Genomic DNA, 24,330 nt, shown 5'->3' on the forward strand with positions numbered 1-24,330 from the left:
CGGCCCGTGGCGCAGCTTGGACTCGGAGCCGGGCCTGCTGCTCCGACTTTAGGAGGAAGCCCTCCTCCCGGCTGAGGGGCGAGGGGGGGCTTAGGCCCGAGGAGGACTAGCGGGGCTATGGGCGTAATGGGGCGTCTGGGGCTTGCCTCCCCCGTGGGTCTTTCCCCTCCCCTCGCTCCCTGAACTTGCGGAGTAGGTGGGCAGGAGAGGAAGGTGAGGGCAAAGCTCCTTTCCTCCCAAGGCTGTCCGGGCAAATTACTCCCCCTGAATCCTGGGCCGACTCTTGGAGAACTCGCTATGGAGATCTCCGTTGGCCCACGGGCAAAGGTGGGTGTGGGCATGAGGGGAAATCAGGTAGGGTCTGGCTTCACAGAAACTGTCTTAACATCTTTCTGCTCCTCTTGCAAGGAGCAAAAAAGGCTTTTCCCGGCTGGAAGGCTTGGGTCTGAGGGGGGCTGGTGACGGGAACGAGCTTCCTGAAGCAGGCTTTTAGGAGGAGGCCTCTCCCTTCCCCGGTCCCACCCTGCCTTGGCAGGTGCTAATGCTCATTCACAGGTCATTTCCTTTAGGGCTGAGCTAAGGGCAGAAGCCAGCCTTCTGGGAGCATGGATTCCCTTCAAAGCCGGGAGGACATCCTAGGGCTTCTATCCGCAGATGACCAGTAGGGGCCCAGGAGCGAGGGAGAGAATCTCTCCTTTTCTAGACCCTGGGGAAATATATATAGACCCACTGCAGACCATATGGCTAAAATTATCACGTGAAAAAAAAATCTCTCCATCTATACTAACACCATTTAGAGTTAGGTTTTACAAAAGCTAGAAGGGGGGAAGGGGAAATGTGGCCTATATTTTCAATCAATGTACTATTTTAACCCTTAAATCCTGCCTGCAAGGCAGGTGTGTTCTACTGTACTGCAGTCTTCCTGGAACTTCAGGACCCAGGCAGGACTGGAGTGTCTGTTGTCTTCCTTTTTCTTTTGATCAACTCTCCCCCCTCCCCCCAGAGTTTTTATTTCTTCCCACAAACCCATGGGGAAACTATTAGAACTTTTAACCTAGCTCAATCCCTGGCTCAGAAGTCAGAGTCAAAAAGATCAGCTAGTAGGGAGTTCAATCCCCTTCATCTTGCACAGGAGGAAACTCGGGGTCAGTGAAAATGCGGCCAGTCATCCATCCCTAGTTAGTGGGCAGCAGCAGGTACAAAGCTTAGGATATTTAAAGCATGATGATTGCTTTAATCACTAGAATTTAGGTGCATGGTGTGAGGATCCTTCCAAGTCAGAGGTGGGAGACTTTCATGACAGATCCAGTTCAGAGTTAGGCAATTTTTTTTTTTGGGGGGGGGAGATTGTTAAGGAAAGAACAGTGGAAAGATGTGAGATCTGAGGACTGTCAGCTCTTTGTCCTCTCAGTCAGGGAACGACATATTACTGGCTCACTTCAGAGACTGGCAAACTTTGGGGGAAAAGAGGGAAAAGCACTTCTAGTCAGAGGAGAAATAGATGAATTCTGGAATAGGACCACAAGGCTGGCACAAGGCTTGCTATAATAATGAGGAAGGACTTAAATTATCTAGACATCTGCTGGAACTCACTCTGCCAAAAAGTCGAATCACCAATATTTCTTGACTTGTATTTATGATCATTTAATCCTACAGTATGTAGAGGGCTGAATAAAGGAAACCCTATTCTGGAACTGATCCTTGCCAACAAGGAGGAATCAGTTCCTGTGAGCAGTGTCGGGGAATTGACTATTCCATCTTAGGATTTTTGACAGAGGAGATACTAGGCAAAATCTGACCAAGACCCTAGAACTCTGAGAAGAAAGTGCACATGACCTAATATGTCCTCTATATTTTAGGTAGGCAAATTCAAAGGATTCAGAGAAAGAACAAGCAAGATTCCATCAATTAAAATTCTACAGGGAAAGTCAGTTCAGGAAGAATGGGATGCTTTTAAGAAAGAAACTGAAGACAGAGAAATAATTCTAATATGGAGGAAAAGGAGTAACAACGGAGATGTGGCTGCTCAGAGCGCCATAACATACCGAGGAAAATTAATACTAAAGTATGGGACAATCCGGGAAGCTGAGAGTCAGGAGGGTTAAAGTTCAGGATGAGTTGAGATTGATAAGGAATGCTAAAGATAATTTAAAGGGGAGAGAGTTAGGAAAAGCTATCCTGGGGAAAAGAAGAACTTCGGCCAGAGTAGATGGCATAACAGGCAACAGAAGTTATACCAAACTTATAAATTTGATTGTTTTCTATGACTAAGAACTGGAAAGGACTAAACAAAGTGAGTAGGAAGTTAATACTAAGTAAAAAGAGAGCAAGAAAGCAGTGCCTTCCTGCCTTTAATAAGCTTTTCACTAGGCCCCTATAATATTATAGTTAGCATTCATGTAAAGTATTTTAGAAAATTAGCACTTGTATCCTCACAATTATTTAGGAGACAATTACCCCATTTTATAGATGAGGAGACTGAGGCAGATTAAATCTGTGTCTCACACCTACTTTGTGCCTAAGACTAGATTTGAATTTGGGTCTTCCTAACTGCAGAGCTCTGTCCCCTATCTCACTAGCTACAAAAGTGAAAGATGCGATTATTGAGATACAGTAGGTGACTTGGAAAGCTCTTGGAAAAATAGGAGAGTTGGGGTTAGACTGTAACAAGGTGAATTTTTTTGATTTTCAAAAAAAGAAACCTCTAAGTAACTGAGTCCTAGGAAAAGTTCTACGATGTATTCTAGACATCTAGGAAAAGAAGCTGTGATCGCCAAAAAAAACCAAACCCCAAACCCACACACGGCTTCACCTAGAGAAGGCTATTCTCAAGTGTGGTCCCAAAAAAGTGTTGGGAAATGCACCCCCTTCTCTAAAAAATTGAGGAAATATGGGTTTGAGACACTGTATATTGTCACACTTGATAGGCACAGTTTCATCCCCCCTCCCCCTTCTTTTCAATTGTTTATTGCTAAGGGATGGCTGACTTACTGGAAAGGGAGAGTAAAAGAATGACTTTGGAAAGGAAGGTGAAGAAAAATATCCAAAAAAAAAAAAAAAAAAAAAAAGTATGTCCTGTGTGTCTAATGGTAACTTCCTTTTTTCCCCCTGATAGAGTTATTAGTCTGATGGACCAGGGAATCCTTTAGACTTACCAAGATATTAGTGAGGCATTTGATAAAGACTCACATACTATTTCTGGGGAAAGGTAGAAAAATGTGGGCCAAGTGAGCATATGTATGATCAGGTATATTTGCAAGCTATTTGAATAGCGATTTCCAGGGGAATGCCCCAAAGCATTTGTGGTTGGCCCCATGCTGTTAAATGATTTTATTTCCTAATGTCTTGGATAAAGACATAGCCAGCATGTTTAACAAATCAAAGCTAGAAAGGTTGAATCAGAATCAGGTTCCCAAAAGATCTTGCTAGGGTAGAACTTTGAGGAGAATCAAGTAAGATACAATGCATGTAAAGCTGAACCCAGAACTATTAAAGTCAGTCTCTAGATCTATTTGATATTTCATCTGAAAAAGACCTGGGATTGTGAGTGGACTACAGACTACATGGTACCTTAACGAGGGTCGTTGGACTCTGCTCTGACCAGAACACATCAAGAGGTGTCCAATTTTAGGTGTCATGCTTTAAAAAGCAAGAGTGATAAACTCAAGATCCCCAAGAGAGTTGGAGCCTGTACATTTTGTCATGTCACGATCAATGGGAAGAACTGGGGATATTTAAAATCCTGGAAGTTATGTTCAAGTACTTGAAGGTCTGTCAACTAATTAGTCTTATTCTTCTTGACCAGAGGGCAGACACAGGTGAATTGCAGAGAGAAAAGTTTAGACTAGGTGGAAAAAAAACAAACAAACCTGTCCTAACAATTATCCAAGGGAAGTTGGAAAAAGTAGGTTTCCTTTATGGGAAGTCTGGAAATAAAAACTGAAAAAACCTGTTTTGAGGGCATGTTTTAAGAGGGGTTCGTGTTTATTTACCAATTGGGCTAGGATTCTGAGGCCCCCGTTCCCAACTCTTGAGAGTGTCTTCCCGGGTATCCCTACCAGAGAACTAAATTATGGTCCCATTCTCTTCCCTCTACTGAGCCTTTGTATTCCCCCTTGATTTAAGTCCAGATTGGGTAGGACCCTACTTGGATCTACTGGATTTCAGTTTTGGGGCTCCAATTCTGGCCCTTCAGCTTACTACCTGGTGGGACCTTAGGGATGAAGTCACTGGGCCTCAATGGCCTCCTTTTACCAATGAGGGGGTGGACGGAACAACTGTGAAGGACTGTTCCCGTTATAGACTGGTGGCCTACACACCACAACCCAAAGGTCACTTCTTGGACGACAATGGCGGGATGGGACTTCAGGAAAAGAAGCAGGGCTAGGTTGGGTGCTGGAATATATTTACCTGTAACAAATACTCCATACAGAAAGCATACATACAAAACCGTGTACAAATGAGGTGAGGAACATCATGTCATACACACAGCTGCCCCCCACCTCCCACAACCCCACACAAAAGCTCAAGGACATGTCTAATGGCTCAGGTGACTGTGTCAGAGGCCAAAGGCCTCTCAGCCCCACCAGCATGAAGCCCACTTGGGGAGATTGAAGTACTTTCAAACTCTAGGGCCCTGATTTGTCCCCATTCCCAGAAGCCCACAGGGCAAATTACCTTTGTATATAAATCTAGAGACCATATAAAAAATAAAGGCATCTCTCCCATCCAATCCCCACCCTCCCCCCACCCCCTTTCACTCCCCAGGCATGGCACTGGGGACAAATTTCAGTTTCAAAAACTTACTGAGTCCTGGTCAAGGCTGGGCCAGGGAAGGACATGGCGGTGGGGAGAGAGGAAGACAATTATTCAAATAGCCCAGTATTCAGAGAACTCTGTGCTCAGTGACCAGTAATCCATGGCCACCAATACAAAAATACTGCAGCTCTTCTTGAGTCACGTCGCTCGGCACATGAAAAAAGGCTACAGGTGTAACAGGCAAGTCCCTGAAGTCAGTTCTGGAAAATCATCTCCAACCTGTCACGGCCTGAGCTTTGTCAGCTGAACGTATACTAATTCCAGTGCGGTGACGTCAAAGGCACTAACAATTCTAATGGCCAAAGTTTTGGGGAAGCCCCTAGCAAGCTGGGGTTTTGGTAAGGATCCACCAGCAACACAGGTACCCTCATTTACACCCCCAATGAGTTGATCACTCCAAATAACCAACCACCCCAAAAGTATATATCAAAGCATCTACCATGTGACCAGCACTATGCTAGGTGCTATGAACTTTGTGTTAATCCAATTTCTGTGAATTATATCCTATCTTAAATGCACCAGGGAAGCTTACTAATAAGAGGAATCCTCTCTAAAGTGAACAGCCATGCTCTAATTTATTCATTGTCAAATTGGCTTTTCATATTTTGCTTAAAGTGGGAGAGATCTCATCCAGCTTTGCCTCAAGCCGTGGGGGGAGCAGAATCTCCAGAAGGGCAAGATTCTTTGTCCCCACCCTCCTACTTTCATTCTCTCTGAGTTTCAGTGCCCTAGGAGAGCATTGCATATGCACGGTCAAAAAGGATTTAGCTCAACTCTGTGTTAAGAGCTGTTAGGCTCTAGCTTTGGGCAGAAGGAAGGAACTGTCCCCTTGCCCATTATTCTGTATGACAGAAACAATTGATCACAGGGACTCTAGTCTGGCTAAAGGATCTTAGCTAGTAACTAGGTTGGAGCTAATGGCACTGGTAACTTCTTACTGGCAACTGCAGACAACGGAATCAAATGCCCAATTCACTGTGAAGAACATTTGCCACTGCCCCCTCCCCATCCCAACCCCCAAAACCTTGAGGTGTATAATACAGAAAGGGAAAGATAATGTAATTGGCACCCCTAGGACAGCCATGCTGGAAATCTCTAAAGAGCTTAAGTCCAGATGGAGCTTTGGGGGTATTTGTTGCTACTCTGTATTCTTCCTCCCCAACCACAGGAAGGGCTTTGGGATTTTAAATCTCTGTAGCTCAGGCAAGGATGAGCCTGAGTAATGGTTCCTATCTGACTCAGAGAAGGCTGAATCTAAGATGTTTCCAGAAAGATTAGGTAGTTTAATGGATTATGATTCTTCCTCTCTCCTCCCTTCAGAGCTGACTCCTCTCCTGAACTTTAGGCACCATTACCACTTTCCCTGTGGAAGTGAAAATTCTGGGTCAGTGCCAGAGGTACCACTGCAACTGCTGAGTGAGGAGCACTCCTAGGAGACAGGAAGTTAGTGGGGATGCATAGATAAAATAGTGCTGAAATGTGCAGCCCACACCAAGGTAGAGTTTTCAATTTAAATCTAGATTTCATATTTATCTACCTTCTCTGTGAAATTTACCTGAGAACTACCACAGGGACTGAGATGAATAGGCAGAGAAGCTTTCCATCTTGGGGAAAGAAGCTCATGGTTAAACAGGAAGTGCTTGAGATTGTAGTTATCAATGAGAGGCCCCAGGATAAGGAAGGGAGGAAGGTCTATGAGAGGAGGCAAAGAATGGGGAGGAGTTAGCACATACCCATGAGTTCTCAGTAATCCTGCCCCTCCAAACAGGGGAATCAAAATGAAAAATATCCACACTGCTACCTTGGCTTAGCTTTTGAGATTCAGCCCTGGCATGATGACCCTTTCCCCTCCCCAAGAAGAATGAACCTTTATCTCGGGCCGGTTTTACTTTGGCCCGTCCGAGAGCCCAGGATCCACTGGATTCATCGGATTATGGCGGGGAGGCTGTGTGGTGAAGCAGAAATAATGCTGGATCTGGAGCCTGTGGTCCTTAGTCTCTGGCTACTCACTGAGTAGGTAACTTTGGACAAGCCATTTAACTTTTGTGGTCTTCAAGTGCTTCATTTTACTGAGGAAGAGACTGATCAGATGACCCTGAAGGCCCCGTCCAGCTCTCAATCCCCGATCCTATGTCCAAAAATGCTACTTCAAATGGTAAAGGTCTGGGCTGGGGACTGGGTGCTAGCCTGGGCGAAGGCCATCCACACAGATACAGAGCAACGAGGCACAGAAGTAGAAACTGTGAGCCTCCTTCACAGCTACCTAACATGCACAAAGGTTAGAGATGGCCGGCCAGGCCCTCACCGATGCTCACATGTAAAAGGGAGGGGGAGGCCAGGGCAAAGAGAACAAAAGCAGGAGAATGAGACAGTGAAGAAGGAGTATGGTGAGATGATTGGGGGGGGGGGGTGGAGGGGGAGAAATACATGGAAAAAAGCACAAGGGAGTCGCAAGGAGTTGCTGGACTGAATCTTCCTGGGAAAGCATCGGAGAAGACTGCTATGCACTAAGAGCTTTACCCTAGAATGAAAAGAGAGCTGTGACTGTCCCTTAGCAAATTCTCGGGAAGCTTTATCTAAAAATGAGTAAAAAATATAACCCTAGTATAAATTAAGGAATAGGCTATTACTCCAGGAGAACAGCAAGTCCTACCACCCTGGGAAGGCTGGCTTCCCAAGCAGGTATCAGTATGGCATATGGATTAAAAAAATAGGTGTATTTATAAGAGCATATTTACACTACATATACATTATATTATATACCTCATGCAAAGGTAAAGCCACCCAGTTAACTGAAGGTGATTTGGTCTTCCACTTCCTTCTATCTCCTTGTCCCTCAGAGAACCCTGACCACCGATCCTATGGACTGCCACCATCTCACCCCCAGTCCTAATAAGGAACAACCAGAACAAGCCAGCCCGAGGAGCTCCTTGCACTGAAATCCAGCACTTCCTTAGAGCCCTCCTATCCCTCCCACGCCTTCTCCTGCCCACTCCAGGAAGCAGCAGGGCCTCCAGGGAACTGCTGTGCCAAAGAAGGGAGTGGAGACTGCCCCACCACCAAATAAGCTCTCTCCTGGCCCCACCCTGACCAAGCCCCTATTCTCCAGGAACAGGTGTCTCCTAGGCATAAATAAATGGGGCTGGGATATTCTCAGGGAACAGAGATAACAGCATTCTCCCCTCTTTGGCACATGAGATCTTATTAGTGCTGCGGACTGATGGGGGCAGAAGTCAGTGAAAACTCCCCAGTGCCATACTCCAGATAGCCCTGGGCAACCATTTAAAATGGGAAATGCCTATACCTAAAATGTACTTCTCTTGGCACATACAATCTCCCCATTTAGACTAGAAATGTGTCTGACAACAAGAGGTTTAAATTATTCACATTGTGATAAACTTCATTTTTCAAAAAAGGTCTCTGAGAGTTACAACAGGAACATCATGTGCAAAACGGTAAACTGTCCAGAGGAACCAAAGTGAGCCACTTCTTCACAAAGTCAGCTCCTTTCCCCATCCTTCTGCCATACCTTGGTTGACACACTTCCACCCAGGCACCTTCTGGGTAGAGGGTGGGAGCAAGGAACATGGACAGTTTGGACAACTGCAAAGCTCTCCCATATTCCTGGCCCCCAATCCTGGCACAAATTCATTTCTTCACAGTAGAAGGGTCCTAGCTCATCCATGCTATCTAATGACACCCTCCTGATTCCCACCAACAGTGAAGGAAACAAGGGATTCAACATGACGGCTGGTCCCCTAGAACCTTTTCTGAGGATTGGGACGACAGCTACGGGGGAGGGAGAGCCAGAAGGAGGGGAAGGTCCCTTGTAGGCATGAGAGCTGTTTCTCCTCCCCTCCTCCAGGCTTTTTTCTCATGAAGAGTCCTGGTCCATGCTGCAGCCAAGGGCCTCAATGTCATTGCTGATATCAGAGATCATGCGGTCCCATTCATCCCCTTCGGATGGCGCAGACTGGTCATCTGAGCTGCCTGCGGCTCCATTCCCATTGGTGGTCGAATTGGATGTGGTGCTCATTGCCCGCCGGTACCTTCCAAAGCTGTCGGTGATGATGCCCCGGCCATCCTTGACTCCGATCGTTTCCAAAAAGTTCTCAAAATGTTGGTTGTCTTTTTCTGGGATGAAAGGCCTCAGACCTGGCATAGAATGGACAGAATGAAGTGGGGGGAAATGGGAAGGACGAGTAACACTCACTAGTGCTTCAGAACTTCTACCTCTGAGCCACTGTCCTGTCTCTAGCACTGTAGGAGACAGGTGCACCTAGGGAGGGACAGGACAGAATGTGAACATCCCAAGAGGAATGGAAAACAGAAGTAAGTCTGTGACAAGGGGGAGGAGAGGAACCAGGATTTCAAAGGATTTAGAATCGGAAGGGTTACTTAGTCCCACTGGCTTTACAGATGATAAAATTGAGGCCCGAGAGGGAGGGTCAGGCCCAAAGTCGAGCTCCGCAGGCACAAGGCAGAGCCAAACTCCCTTAACTTAGCAATACTGGAGGGTATCTGGCAGTCACAGTTTCCCTCCCAACAACTCAGTAATCATTGCTCCTGGCTATATGACCCATCATGCTCCACAAAGAGCTTTTCTCAGACAAATCTGGTGAGGAAGGTGGTTACCTTCATCAGCTCAAACAAGACAAATGAGGCTCAAAGAAAGGCAGGGCCTTGTGCCTAATCCCAGAGCTGGCATCTGAACCCAGGTCTCTGGACTCCTGGTCCAATAGTTTCCAGGACACTGCGCCCTTTCTCTAGGTTAGTGTACTTGTCTGCGGAAGTAAGGACCCTTGGGCAAAGGACCCAGGGTCTGTGATCCAAACCCTACTGTGATTGAAATATCACACCTGGCTACTGGATATGAGACCTTACTCTGGGTTTCTTTAAGAGGTATCTTACAGACTGGGCAAAATATTACTAATAATTCTCAATGTCTTGATAAAGCTGATTTTCATTTTACAGACTAGGAAAGAGAGGGGTCATTCTGGCATGTGCATGGCCTCAGGGGTTAACTCTAAACCCTTCCACCATCCTAGGGCAGGTCCATATTTCCTCCACTTTGCCCTCTGCCATATTAGCCTAGGTTGTGGTGGTTTCTATCAAAGATGCTAAACACCAGGTGGAGAAAGAAAGGCTGAGAGGAAGGGAGCTGGCTGCTTTGGGGGCCACAGAGTCTCTTACCACAAGCTACCAATCACCATCTGTTAAAGTAGCATCTAGCAAGAGGTCAATCTTATACAAAACTAGTTAGAGCTTCATTGCCATATCTTGGTGAAACACCCTAGTTCTGTTACCATCTACAAGCCCAGCCTCAACATGGGCTTGGGATATGCTGCTAAAAAACAAGTCAAGTGGGAACTGCTCCCACCCATGACTGCAAGACATCTACGCGCCCCCCCTACCATTCCCTCCCATTTCATGATTCACTGAACAAAGAAATAGATATGCAAAAACAATCACCCCTTTTCCATGATCTGTTAGTGTATTAATATTGGTGAAAAGTTCCATTAATTTGCAAGAGAGCATGAAATCTGCAAAGGTGAGGTTCTGGCCTGATTACTTATTTTACTTTTAGCTCAAGTTGCATTTCCACAGAATTTCTATTGTATTATGGGAACAAGAGCTCCCTCTGATGGTTAAAACAGTACCATTACTAAGCTAAGCAGAGTCTAATTAATTAGAGTATAGATACCACTGAAATGATTACAGGTACATCTTACTTTAAACAGTAGATGATTCTGGAGTAGTGGAGTGAAAATCAAAATTTGAAAAATAAGTCAGATTTAAATGTACCAGGTAAGATTGCTCAAAGTAGGAAAACTTAATAAACTGATTGCTGAACATCTGAAAAAATAGCAAAACCTTTTCAGGCCCACTTATGTGGTGCCCCTTAATTTTATCCAGGTGGCTCATTTTTTAATCCCAGGTCCCTGTGAGACCTTCTTCATTACTAATTCACTTCTAAGAGCTGACTTCCCTGGTAGGATCTATTTTTTCACTTTCCATAGAAATTAGGTTTAGGTGTATCTCTGGTCTTCTTGGACACTCCTAGGAATTTAACTCAAGAAATATTTATTATGCCTACTATGTGTTCAGCCATGTTAAGTATTTAGGAAGTGTTAAATATTTGGGAAGAAGGAAGGTGGGCTCAAGAAGCTCAGAATCTTAGTGACTCATAACAGGCAATAAAACATTTGAAATAGAAAACAATATAAAAATATAGAATCAAGATGATACAGATACAAATGGCAAGAGATTTCCAAGAAAGAAATACTTTACATAGGCTAGAGTAGTTGGAAGGAGGTTTCTTGAAGAAGGGGGTGCCTTGATCTTTATAAAAAATCAAAAGGTTTCACAGTATGGAGATCTACTCCTATTGATACATATCACTGGAAATGCCTTGGATGTCTGATAGAGGCTATGGTCTGGGTAGCAGAGAGTGGCACACAATACAGAGCTAGATATTGCTGAGATTATATGATCCCCAAGGCTCTGATTAGGTGCCAGATTAACCTGGTCTTGAAGACTTCTGGTCACTCATGTGGCTGGGTGTTCAGAGTTCTTTCCCCCTTCTTTGCTACCGTTGAGACCCTTTTTCCCTGAGCTGGAGCTAACGATCAGTGCTGCTTCCCTCTGCAGAGGCTGGGACCCCAGAGAGATACTGAGGGCCCCAGAGGTCTCCAGGCAGACCTATCAGCAGTAACAGTTCCATGCTCCGTGGAGCTGCTCATAGGGGCTGTTCATAGGCAATGACAGACAACAAACTCTCCAAGAGTAGGTGGCCTATTTTGTGAGACCCAGTGATCACCAATGGCTAACTTCTGGTGATGGATCTTGCTGAGCTTAGCAAAAACAGGTTCTTGGGCTTAGGCACGTAATCAATTGCTGACTCTCTTTGCAAAGCTGTTCTACTTTAAACCCATTTCATAAGTTAGGAAACTGAGAGATTAAGAAGTTTCCTGAGGTAATCAGTGGTAGAACTGGGACTCAAGCTAAGGCTCCTAATATGGAGCTTTACTTCTTATTCCCACTACAAGACAATAATTTCTTAATGCTGAAAAATATCAACAAGTAACAAGACTAGTTTGAGTGCTACTTAATTCCATAATGGTAAGCATGTCTGCAGCCAAGCAATGCCCTGATATTCCATGAGCCAAATTCCATGAGGAAAGACAACCTGAGAGTTCCAAGATGCAGATTCCAAATCTAACTCAGAAGATGAGTTCCATTGACCTTTGGCAAGGCACTAAGTTCTAAGAGCTTCAGTTTCTTCATCTATAAAGTGGGATTATTAAATGTGTGACCCAAGTATCTCCTAGAGGGATTGCACAGATGAATGAAATAAGTAGAAAAGGTAACAGTATTATTTAAATGGAAAGCATCTTTTACTTTTTAAAAACGGGCAGCTAAATTTGGGAGGAAGATACATTGGAGAGTCCATAGAGGACTTGTTTCTACCCATTCTTAAGATAGCTTGCCTCACAAATGAGGTTTAAAATATTTCCCAGGTTTGGAACTCTTGTCCTATAGAAATGATTCCATCCCATCAACCAAGACTGGCTGGCAAGTGAGACACATGGAGAGACAGCTATTGGCTCAGGATCACAATCTCTCTGCCTGCCCTCCTCTCTTCCCCTCCCAACCAGGAACTTCCTCTTCCCAACCTCTGAATCTTCCTGGGAAAGACCCTTTCATGAATTACTGAGGCTGAAAAATTTATCATTCGATGGCCAAACTTCTTGACTCTTTGAAAAAGGTTAGGCAGGACCATGGGACAACAGACACAGACACAGACATACACACTCTATTGTTACCATTTACATAAAAAGCCTTTCCAGCTCACCTAGCAACAGGAACTTCCTGCTATCTCCATAAAGTTGCCGTAGGTTGATGCAAAACTCATGAATAGAGGCCCCATTTCGGTACTCATGCAGCAGCATGGCAAACTGCTGAATCTCCTGGGATGACAGCTTGGTTCTCAGCTGCCAAGAGAACATAACCAAAGACCAGTGCCATTAGTCACCACTAGAGAGAAGCAAAACTGTGATTACCCAATTAAATGCTTATGGTGTCTTGTCAACACCATGACAATTAGAGCTAAGTCAGGAAGTCTGGAGATACATGAAGATGACTTTTTTACTAAAAAAAATTATGTAGAAGAAGAGAAAAATAAGGTCCTAAATACTATTTATTTCTAAGGAAGTACTAAACCTCAGAATATATCAGAAATGACTCCAATTTCCCTCTCCCTTTTTCCTCACCTTATAACTGAACTACTTGGAAATTGCACCCAAAAAAGAACCACAAGAAAATCCGTGTCATTGTCAGACCAGGACAAAATATGGGGACAAAGAGGCAAAATTTCCCAGACTTGGCCCGAGTGCTAAGCACATGCTTTTTCTTTCATTCATGTAAACTGAAAGTTGACTTGAGATGGTGCCAATCTCTCTCGACCCTCAATGCTTCCCTGGTTAAGCAAGTAGAATCCTTGGGGAAAGGGCCTCGCTTGGGAAATAGAGGAGAAAGCCAAAGGCTTGGCTTTCCATTGGAGTAAATCATTTTGTAGAAGGTGCTAGAACTTTTATCATTAATGGGAGAATGACCAGTGAATTTCATTGGAAAAATGGTGAGAACACACAAGTCAGATGAAATGAATTTGGGGGCTAACAGAAAACTGGTTTATAGAATCATGGCAGCACAGCTATAGATCAGAAGGGGAAGGCCTCCATTTTACAGAGAAGGAAGCTAAGATCTAGAGAGGATGCTGCCCAAGGTCACACAGGAAAAAAGAAGAGAAATTAATAGGTAAACTGGGTATCATTATTCCCAACATAATATTTCTGTATTCACTGTTTTGTGCCCTTAAGTCTTACAGCAAAACAAACATGGTTGTACATTCTTAGCTCCTGTTTTGATGTTTGCACTACATGTCTCTAGAAGAAGAAATCTTTCAAGGTCAGCTTTTCTTACAGAGTACAGAAAGAATGGAGAAAAAGTAGTGAGGTGGGGGGCATCCACCAAATCCCGAGATGTCAACCTGTTTTATCCTCAGGCAAAAGTCCATCTTTACCACAAGGCCTCAGACTTCTCTGGTCAAGTATGGACTGATGGATTTGCTAGACCAGATTTATAAATATTGAAATTGCCAAAGTGCAACCAGTTCCAACAACTCCTCTCTACTCCCCAACCCGAAACTTACTATTTTTCATTTAGTCTGGCAGTAAAATGAATGAAATGAGAAATTTGGGGTATGACTTGGTACTCACTCTAACTCATCAGTAACTATTTTTACCCCTGCATTAATTAGGGACAAGGATTCTGTTTTAGTTGTGATAAGGTGATGAAATTCAGAATATTCAGAATAAAGCCTTCTTTTATGTAGTGTTCTTTCTAGCTAATTTATGCTATTTTCATTAACTCTGTTTCCCTACCCTTCAAATTATCTCTCTTCTTTTTTATCTTCTACTCCCTGAACCTAGCTGTCAATGGTCAGTTCCTCCAGAAGGCAATGATCTATTGCCCAACTAAGCCAATCAGCCACAACGTTCTTCTGTGAGGAAGCTCTGTGTCCTGAAGAAGGACAGCCATACTTCTTGAGCTCATCCCATCCCCCACTCTAACCCTGGCCCCTGTGTCTTGGCAGACAAGGCCGATGAGGGTCGGGCTGTGTTTCACCTTTAAACACCTCCGACTGTTTGCTTTGCATCTTTTGCCTGAACCCCAACGTGACTGAGCATTAACAAGGCTGCCCTGGTCCCAGGGGGAGGGGGATTCGGAGTAGAGGCGTACCGTCATCATGTAATCCTGCAGCAGTTCGGAGGCTGTGGTGCTCAGCTCGCTCTCGCTGACCGTCTTGATGTGAGGAGATGGCTGTGTGAAGGAAGAGGATGAGGTGCCCCCTGTATTCAAAACCAAGCTGAAACGGCAACAACATATACATGTGATCAAAGTCTGGCGCTTAATGAGCTGATTAAACTTAACAAATATCTAGGGTGCTTTGGAAGGCACGGTGCATGTCAGATAGAAACAGGGGAAAACTTTCTGCCTGCAGGTGCTTAGAGCTGGGTAAGGAAAGAGAAGCTGTGCCTGTCTGTGTATGAGCGCAGAGAGGAGCAAGCCGCTCTCTGGCCAGGCAGAGACACAAACACTCACGCCCAGCGTGGAAGATGGCCTATGTGAGTGTCCCCAGGCCAGCCAAGAGCAGCTGTCCAGCATGGCTAAAACCTGAGAGGTGTGAAGGAGAATAAAGTGAAAGTAAGACAGGAATGGTCCTTAAACTCCAAGAAAAGGCTCTCTTAACTTGGGGGCAATGTGCAACATTCAGTGTTGGGGCTTGTGGATTAAGAACACTACTTTGGAACCAGTCGCCTTGACCCTGTGCGTGGGCTCGGCATCCACGCCTCCTCTCACCCCATTCGGAGCCTCGCCACCTTCATCAGGCTCTGAACATGAGCTATCGAGCTATTCGGGGCACGTGTGGGCTGGGGATGGGGCATCTGCGTAGGTTCATGCAGCGGGAAGGGCCCACAGCCGGCTGCCATGCCACAAAGCAGGCACACTGGCTATTTGTGTCAGGCCAGAGTGCACCTGACAGGGTAAAAATGCTCCTTTGGATTCCAAACGGGTTTGGGTAACTTTACATACCAGAGACTTTTGCAACTTCATGATAGATCTAACTTTTAGGATGGTAACAGGGAAGATGGCTGTCTTCAGGTAGGAGCATTCTTGGCTGAAAGGACCCAGAGTGCTGGCCCAGGATGGCATGAACATGGGGGGGGGGGGAAGGGGCAGATTGGGGAGAAAGTGGCTGCTCTTGGAGACAGTTAAGAATATATAGCCTAATGGCAGCAGATAAATGATGTCATCTTTAGGCATGAGAGATGGCACATGATGTAGGCTGTTAAATTCTGCCCTAAGTTTGTTCAACCAACAATGTATCAGGAGAACGCTTGGAAAAGGCGCGAAGAAGAGCATCCCCACTGCCAGATGGCCCTGGCCTGGCATCGCTTCCAAGGGTCAGTACAGAATTTGGGGTATAGTATCTACTCACAAAGGACTTGCTTCACTTTCGTAGGCCTCTTTCATGTCCACTTTCGTAGAAGAGTCATCTGCAAGGAAAATGGAATAAACTTTTAAAGCTGGGTCTGAGAATGTACTTCTCAAGTTGTCAGTAAGTCCTGGATGGATCTTGGAGTACTTAGCTTTATGCTAAAGAGATGTCTTTCCTTGGGGTGTTTCTCCCCAATTCCCTCTCTGTACCCCCCACCCCCTTTTCTTCCTCCAAATATTATCTTGAATATACTGAACTGTGCAAATGGTATGTCTGCCCTATCCAACAGACCACAAGCCGTAAGCCCCTTGGTGGAAGGGGCTGCTTCATTTTTGGCTTTGTTGCCCCTGGGTCTAGACCAGTGCCTTGTATATAGCTAACAAACTTCAACTGACATGATTGCAACAAATACTTATTGAGTGTCTATTACCTACAAGTCACTCTACCACGCTCTGTGGAGGGTACAAAGTTGTGCAGGGAAGGACCTAAGTCTGACCACATCACTGCCTTACTCAATAAACTCTAGGATCAAATATAAATTCTCCTTTGTGGTATCCAAGATATTTCACAACCTGGCCCAAGCCCACAATTTCTGCCTCAATCATTTATTTATTCATTTTTACATTTTAAGGTCCAAACTTGCCTTTCCTCCAGCCCCTCCCCCATCCATTGAGAATACAAGCAATATATCAATTATACATGTGGAGTCATACAAAAGAATTTCCATATTAGCCATGTTGCAAAAAAAAAAAAAAAAAAAAAAAAAAAAAGGCAAGAAAAACAAAGTTTAACAAGTATGCTTCAATCTGCACCAGAGTTCATCAGTTAGCTCTATGGAGATGGACTACATTTTTCATCATGGGTCCTTTGGATTTGTCTTGGATCACTGTATTGATAAAATAACTAAACTACTCACAATTGATCATGGTTATAATTCTGCCGTTTATACTGTGTACAATGATCTTCTGGTTCTGCTCACTTTACTTCTCAGGTTTTTCTGAAATAATTTCCCTCATTTCTTTTTTTCCTTTTTTTTTTTTTCTGAAGCAATTGGGGTTAAGTGCCCAGAGTCACATAGCTAGGAAATATTTAGTGTCTAAGGCCAGATTTGAACTCGGGTCCTTTTGACTTCGGGGATAGCACTCTATCTACTGCACCATCTAACTGCCCCTCCCTCATCGTATCTTATAGCAATATAGTAATTCCATCACAATTATATATCCCAACTTATTTAGCCATTCCCCAATTTGATAGGCACCTCCTCAGGCTCCAAATCTTTGTCACCACAAAAGGAGCAGCTATAAATATTTTTGCACATATAGGTCCTTTCCCTTTTTCTTTTGTCTCTTTGGGGTACTGACTTACCAATAGAATTATTATTGGATCAAAGCATATACAGAGTTTTATAGTTCCAAATTGCTCCAAATGGTTAGACCCAGTTCACAACTGTTCCTCATAAGTGACACTTTATTTCCTACCATCCATACCTAGAGTGTGCTCCCTTCTTACTTCTACCTCTTAGAATCTCTATTTTCCCATAAGACTTAGCCACCTTCTATAAGAAATCTTTGTTCAGACCCCCACAGCTTCCAGTACTCTCCCTTTCAAAAATCACCTTCCACAACTGAGTGGTTGCCCATCAATTGGAGAATGGCTGAATAAATTGTGGTATATGAATGCTATGGAATACTATTGTTCTGTAAGAAATGACCAGCAGGATGATTTCAAAGAGACCAGGAGAGACCTACATGAACTGACACTAAATGAAATGAGCAGAACAGGAGGTCATTGTACATGGCAGAAGATTATACAATGATCAATTCTGATGGACATGACGTTTTTCAACAATGAGAGGATTCAAACCAGTTCCACTTGTTTAGTAATAAAGAGAACTATCTATACCTAGAGAGATAACCATGGGGACAGAGTGTGGAATACAACATAGCATTTTCACTCTCTCTGTTGTCATTTACTTGCACTTTGTGTTCTCAGTTTTTCTTTTCCTTCCTTCTTGATCTGATTTTTCTTGTGCAACAAGATAACTGTATAAATATGTACACATAAATTGGTTCTAACATGTATTTCCACATATTTAACATGGATTGTCAGCTAGGTGGAAGGAGAGAAAAATTTGGAACAAAAGGTTTTTTCAAGGGTCAATGTTGGAAAAATTACTCATGCATCTGTTTTGTAAACAAAAACCTTTAATTAAAAAAAATTAAGCATACTGAGAAGTTCAAGTTTTAAAAGTAAACGATCTATTTGTAGCCTTTGATCTTTGTTCATTAAGTTGCATGAACTTGAGCTAAGTAAGAAAATATTTTAATAAAGACTGATGAATAAAAAAAAATCACTTTCCATTTACTTCAAGTATATTTTTATGTGAACCTGCTGTCCCACCAGACAAAATATAAGGGGGGGGGGGGACGGACTACTTCACTTTTATATTTGTAGAGTCAGTATAAGTTCAATGCGTGGCACATAGAAGGCTCTTAACAAATGCTTAGTGATAACTGAGATAGGACTCACATTCCTCCACAAAGGAATATAGTTTAGTATTAGGTTGTACACGACAAATTTTAAGTGCTGATTAGAGAAATCCAGAGGAATTTTAGATAATAAAATGTCGGTCAAGCTTCAAGGAGGAGCTATCTCTTGATTGGGGCCTTTGAGGAAGTGTCAGAGAAGTCCAATAAAGACATCAATGTATAGTGTGGGCAAGAAAAACAGCATAAATAATATACGTGAGAACATGAAGGGAAAAGCTAAGGTAAAGTTACAAAAGAATTTGGACAGAAGAAAGAAGTTCACTAAGAATACTTATTAGGAATTCCATCATTTAAAGAACAAACAAAAATTGAATCACAATCTAAAATTTTTAAGTAGTAAGTTTTTTTTGATAAGTTAGTTATCATTTTATAGGAGAAAAGTAAAATTAAAACAACCTTCCAGTTTTTTTTGTTTTTGTTTGCTTGTTTTTTGCTGAAGTAATTGGGGTTAAGTGACTTGTTCAGGGTCACACAGCGAGGATGTATTAAGTGTCTGAGACCAGATTTGAACTCAGGTCCTCCTGACTTTAGGGCTGGTGCTCTATCCACTGCACCACCTAATTGCCCACAGTTTTTTATAATCTGGAATTTGCAAAAGAAAATAGGTCAGAAATCTTGGGCTTCGTAGAAGAAATTTCAAAAGGGCTTGCTTCTTGATTTTAGCTAACTCAAGATAGAAGATATCTCTTGAGTTTGCAATAACTTCATATTTCCCACTCCAGATGAAACTCCTGCAAGTAATTAATCCAATAGACTAGGTAAGATCCAGAAATAAATGAATTCAATACCACAGTATTTGATAAACTCAAGAAAACTAACTACTGTGGTACTATTCAACTGATAGGAAAAATGAAAGTCAGCAGAGCAGAAAATAAGTTTAGTTCAATATCTTCAATCATATGCCACAACAAGCTCTAAATGATTAATTTATCTGATTATAAAACATCACATCATTAAAAAAAAAAATTGAGGGAGAGAGGGAAGAGAGAAACTTCATAACCAAATCAGGCAACACAAAAAACAAGACATTCAACTTTTAATGTATACATTAAAGAAAAATCTTTTGTACAAACAAAATCAATACAACCAAAATAAACAAAAGTGAAAAGTTAAAATTAAGTAGGAAAAAAGTTTGCTATCCAATCTATATAAGTAGTTCACTTAAAGACTGAGCTACTCCCCAACAGACTGCCAAAGGATGTGAGATTTTACAAAGAATTGTAAACTATTTGTGACCATATTGAAAAAAGGTTCTAATCACTAATAATAAGAGAAATGTAAGTTAAAAGAACTCTAGAGATTTCATCTCAGAAAAAGCTGGCAAAGATGACTCCTGATAGAGTTGGAAAACAATTTAGTATGATGCAGGAAAATTCATACCTTTTAATCCAGTCATCTCCCCTCCTTAGTGGCATCCGAATTGAGTTCAAGGATAAATACGCCACGTGTATAATGAAATATTCTACCCAGAACTTTTTGTGATAGCAAACAAGTAAAAACAAAATGAATGCTCATCAACTGAGCTGAAGCTGTATTTTGTTTTTATCACTCAGTTCAATACCTTGACAGACCTCTACTGGCAAGAGTAAGAGTGTGAGGCAGATAATGAATACTTTGAGAAACTTGTAGGTCTAGAAGATAACATTTATAGAAAATTTATCTGAAATGTTTTGGACATATAAATAAACTTATTTCCCTTTCCAACAACCTTGTAATGTGTGTGTATATATAGGAAAATTCTGAATATGTTCTAATAAGAAAACAACATAGATATAAATAGACTGAAATAGATGTAGCTAATATTAGCTACAGATACAAAGATAGATGGATAGACTTATAGACAGAGAAAAATCTAGATGGTTTCCTCATTAGAATGTAAGAGTAGGGATTGTCTCAATCTTTGTATGCAAATATAAATCCCAGCTCCTAGAACAGTGCACAGCACACAAATTTTTAGTTTAAAAAAATGCTAGTTGCTCATTGATTTTTCAAAACTTTATTTTTGCCTTTTTGTTTTTATACTATGGTCATTTCCCCTTTGCTATTCCCACCTCTAAGCCCAAACGAACTCTTTTTTGTAACAAATAAAATTAATGATGTATTTTAAACAACCTTAGCTATGTCTGATAATCTTTAAATAGGTGATAAATGAACAGACCTGAGCTTCTGTGATGTCTAGCTTGGTCTTTTAATACTTTATAAAGCTGTGCCTCTGTCTATAAAGCATGTGAGTTTATATTTTTATAGAGCTTGGATAAGAACTTCAAATTCAGGGGTTACTGTCACTGGGATTTGTTTTTAAAAACAAACAAAAAATCCAGCCAAGATTTAAAGAACAAATTAAGGTTGGCAAAAGACTCTACTTGTTATAGTCTTTGTTTCTCAATAACAACGTGAGGTAGCTGCTATTTTTATCCCTTTTTTAACCTGATGAAGGAAACTGTTGATAACAGAGATTAAGTGATTTGCCCATTCACACACAGCTTGTAACTGTCTGAAGCAGGATCTGAACTCAGTTTACTCCAATTCCAAATTCACCTAAGCTCACACGAATGATGGAAAAAAACACTTTAGTTTCTGAATGTACCAAAAGGAAAGCACTGTCCCTGATTCAAAATTTTAATAATTTTATTTCAGTAATTTGCCCAGTAGATAAGTCATCAAAGGTTATGGAAGTTTTCAAAAGAAGAATTATAAGCCATCTATGACCGTATGGAAAAATGACCTAAGTCACTAATAATGAAGAAATTCCAATTAAAACAACTTTGAGATTTCATCTCACTGTCATCAAACTGGCAAAAGTGACTATCCAACTATTTGGGAAAATAATGGTAACTAAGAGTCAGGAAGATCTGAATTCAAATCCAGTCTCAGATACTTTCTAACTGTGGGACCCTGGGCCAGTCACATCTCAGTCCCTTATTGACTCCCCAGGATTTTAAGTGAATATAAAGTGAAATAATTGCAAAGTGCTTTGCAAACTTTAAGGTGCTATGTAAAAGTGAACTTTTATGGTCTGAATATCTTTCCTGGAATGAATTAGGTTGCCTAAGTCTTTTTGCAGCCTATGAAGGATAGCTATATCCCCTTTTACCTCCGCTTCTCTCCTAGCTTCCCATACTCACATCCCCTTAAACAGGAAAGCAGATACTCTATAATCTTTTTATCCCTGGTAGGCAAATTCCCCTTGCCTCTGGAAGCAACAATCAAAGCAATACTACCATTGCTGCTGGGACAGAGATGATTAATCAACTATCTCCTGCCTTTTTAACAAAACCTCTATCTTTCCAGGTAAGACTCTAATTATTAGTTCCTGCTGTTAGAATATAAACTCTTCAAGAAGAACTGTGTAACTTCTGTATCTGTACTGCTGACCACATATTAGGTGCTTGATGATTTTCCTTCATTACTTCTCCATCCATTCTTTTTTGTTTCTGCCCTGGTTAGATGAAACCCAATAGGCTGAGAGAGCTCCCTTTAGCATGCTGACAGAATGGCCCCGCTTCTCTTCTGCTGCAGTCTTCTATTCACCCTAGTGCTAAGATAGATGGTATCTTTAGGAAGGTCTGAAGCGGAACAGGGAACACTTGCTGAGAAGTCAGGTCCCACCCTGAGGATTAAGAACCCCTGGGCCAACCGCCAACTCCCTCCCCCCCCCTTCCCCCCAGGTGTCATCCCTCCGAATCTGGCTACCTACCGCTGTGCAGGGACAGTTGGCGAGTGGGTGTAGAGGCCCCATCGAATATTGCCCGATCTAAGAAGTCTATGGTGGACTCTGTGTAAACAATCTGGAAGACTTGGCTGAGCAGGGAGCAGAGTTCTTCTGCAGCCACCTGCAAACAGGGCAGAGATGGTAACTTCAATTGGCTCCCTTCCCAATCACGCACGATGCTATGAACAGTGCCATACGCAGACGGTGTCAGGGGTGATGGCCACTCGGATTGTCCCCTGGCTTCTCCAGTCTGGCCCCAAAACTCCTTCCTAAGACCATCTCTGTTCCACCCAAACAAATATGCTCGCTGTCCTCTAAGCAGCACACCTTCCCTGCATGCTCTTTCCTACCTGCCTACCACTCAGGGGAGGTTCCTCTAATACCTTTTGGATGAAGCCTTCCTAAGGTGGGCTCTGTGCTTACATCAATTATTATCTACATAATTCTCTCATTAATCTGTTTTGTGACAGCTCATCTATTAGTGTCTTAAACTGTTTGAATCTTTTAATGTCATTTTATACTTTTATGTCTCATTAACTCCCATAGACTGAGGTGTCTTTAGGAAGTGAGGATCACGCTTTCTACCTCTTTGTATTTTCCACCATGCCCAGAATTTATTACTAAATATGTGCTGATCTGATTGGAATCTTCTTCAAAAATCCTAGCTTTTAGTTGCTTATTCAGGCTTTGGCTATCAGCAGAGGTCAATGAGAAGAGGAGCCAGTCATATTTCACCTTAGTCTTAAACTGAATTTAGCCTGCATCATAGAGGTCAAACTCTGAATCACAAAGCTTAGAGTAAAGGCTTGTTTGGGTAAGAACCATTCTCTGCTCAAAACAACTGACAGCCAACTACTCAACAAGAGGGTATCCTGAGAGAGGAGTAAAAGAGAACAGCCAACTGCCTGAGGAATTAAAAAATTACCCCCGGCATCATGCAGAGACTGCTCTCTGACTTGTGACTTTTCTAATGATGAGCTGTCCGTGCCCCAGGATAAGGATACCAAAGGAGCTCCTGGTTCGCTCCCCTCTTACTTTGTTCTCGGTGGCCAGGATTACCAAGCAGCACGCTTCAACGGGTACCACTCCGCTTTCAGACAGAGAGCCAGAGGTGAGCGTTTTAGAGCCTTCTGCACATAGGCTCTGGCTGGGGGAGATTCCAGGGTCCTGAGCTGGGAACACATAGATAATACAGGATTAATGAACAGAGTGGGAGGAAAAAGGCACAAGCACTGTTCCTAAGAATAGGCTGAAACTCTTCTCTGGAACTAGGTTCTGAGGCCTTTGGATCACTGACGAGAAAACCAATACAAAAATAGGTCTGCCTTCAAGGAGCTTAAATTCTAGTAGGTGACTACAAGATACTGGCAAAATAAAAACAATTTGATAAGAAAATACTAACAATAGAGGAAATCAATAAACACTTCAAGGATCCACAAAGTCCAAAAGTACAAGAGAGGAGAGAGACCTTCCAGGACTGAAGAATAGCCTATGCAGAAGATGGAGGTTGTATTAAGGAGGACAAAAAACAGACAAGATTGAATACAATGAGGAGGAATAACTTGTCATCTACCTGAAGAAATGCTGTCAAACTCAAATAGAATCAGGGTGTGGGTGGAGCACTGAACCAATCGTACATAAGGATCCCACAGACTACATACTGTCTTAGAAAACGATATATTAATATGATCCACATTTTATTGTATTTTAATTCATTTTGTTAAATATGGTTACATTTTAATCTGATTTGGCTACAGGCACAAGCAGGCTGCATGTCTAACACCTTTGATGTAGAGCTGGATTATGAAGAACTTTCTATGGTAGAGGAATTTACATTTATTCTGCAGACAACAGGGAATCTGATGAAGTTTCCAGAAAGGGGGAATGGTTTCTCATCCATAAAATGGGCATCACAGTAAAGTTATCTCACAGGATTTTTGAGAGGCTCAAAGGAGATGTTTGTATACTGCTTTGTAAACTTGAAAACATTTTTATTAATATTTATCATATTGATAATCAAGGGAAACAATTCAATCCAAATCCATTCAATAAACATTATGTAGCCATTGTACAAGTAACTATGCTAAATGCTACAGACATGGTCTATATAAAATGGTTCTTTCCTTCAAGGAGTTTACGTTTTATCAGAAACAAGACCAATGATGTATTCAGAATAAACTAAGAGCTGG

General features: G+C 42.4%; 1 protein-coding gene across 2 annotated transcripts in view; it reads right to left on the reverse strand.

Moving 5' to 3' along the window:
- Positions 1-4,384: 4,384 nt before the first annotated feature.
- CCM2 (CCM2 scaffold protein) overlaps positions 4,385-24,330 on the reverse strand; it is a 131,048-nt gene continuing 111,102 nt past the window's right edge. For both annotated transcript variants that reach the window (XM_051984743.1, XM_051984752.1), the window contains exons 5-10: positions 23,177-23,313; positions 22,127-22,262; positions 15,881-15,938; positions 14,620-14,746; positions 12,674-12,812; positions 4,385-8,973 (exon numbers count right to left, since the gene is read on the reverse strand). In XM_051984743.1, coding sequence (XP_051840703.1) covers positions 8,693-8,973; positions 12,674-12,812; positions 14,620-14,746; positions 15,881-15,938; positions 22,127-22,262; positions 23,177-23,313 — 878 coding nt within the window. In that variant the 3' untranslated portion in view covers positions 4,385-8,692. The remainder of the gene's footprint in view (positions 8,974-12,673; positions 12,813-14,619; positions 14,747-15,880; positions 15,939-22,126; positions 22,263-23,176; positions 23,314-24,330) is intronic.

Source organism: Antechinus flavipes, chromosome 1, assembly GCF_016432865.1.
Source record: "Antechinus flavipes isolate AdamAnt ecotype Samford, QLD, Australia chromosome 1, AdamAnt_v2, whole genome shotgun sequence".
NCBI classification, from domain to species: Eukaryota; Metazoa; Chordata; class Mammalia; order Dasyuromorphia; family Dasyuridae; genus Antechinus; species Antechinus flavipes.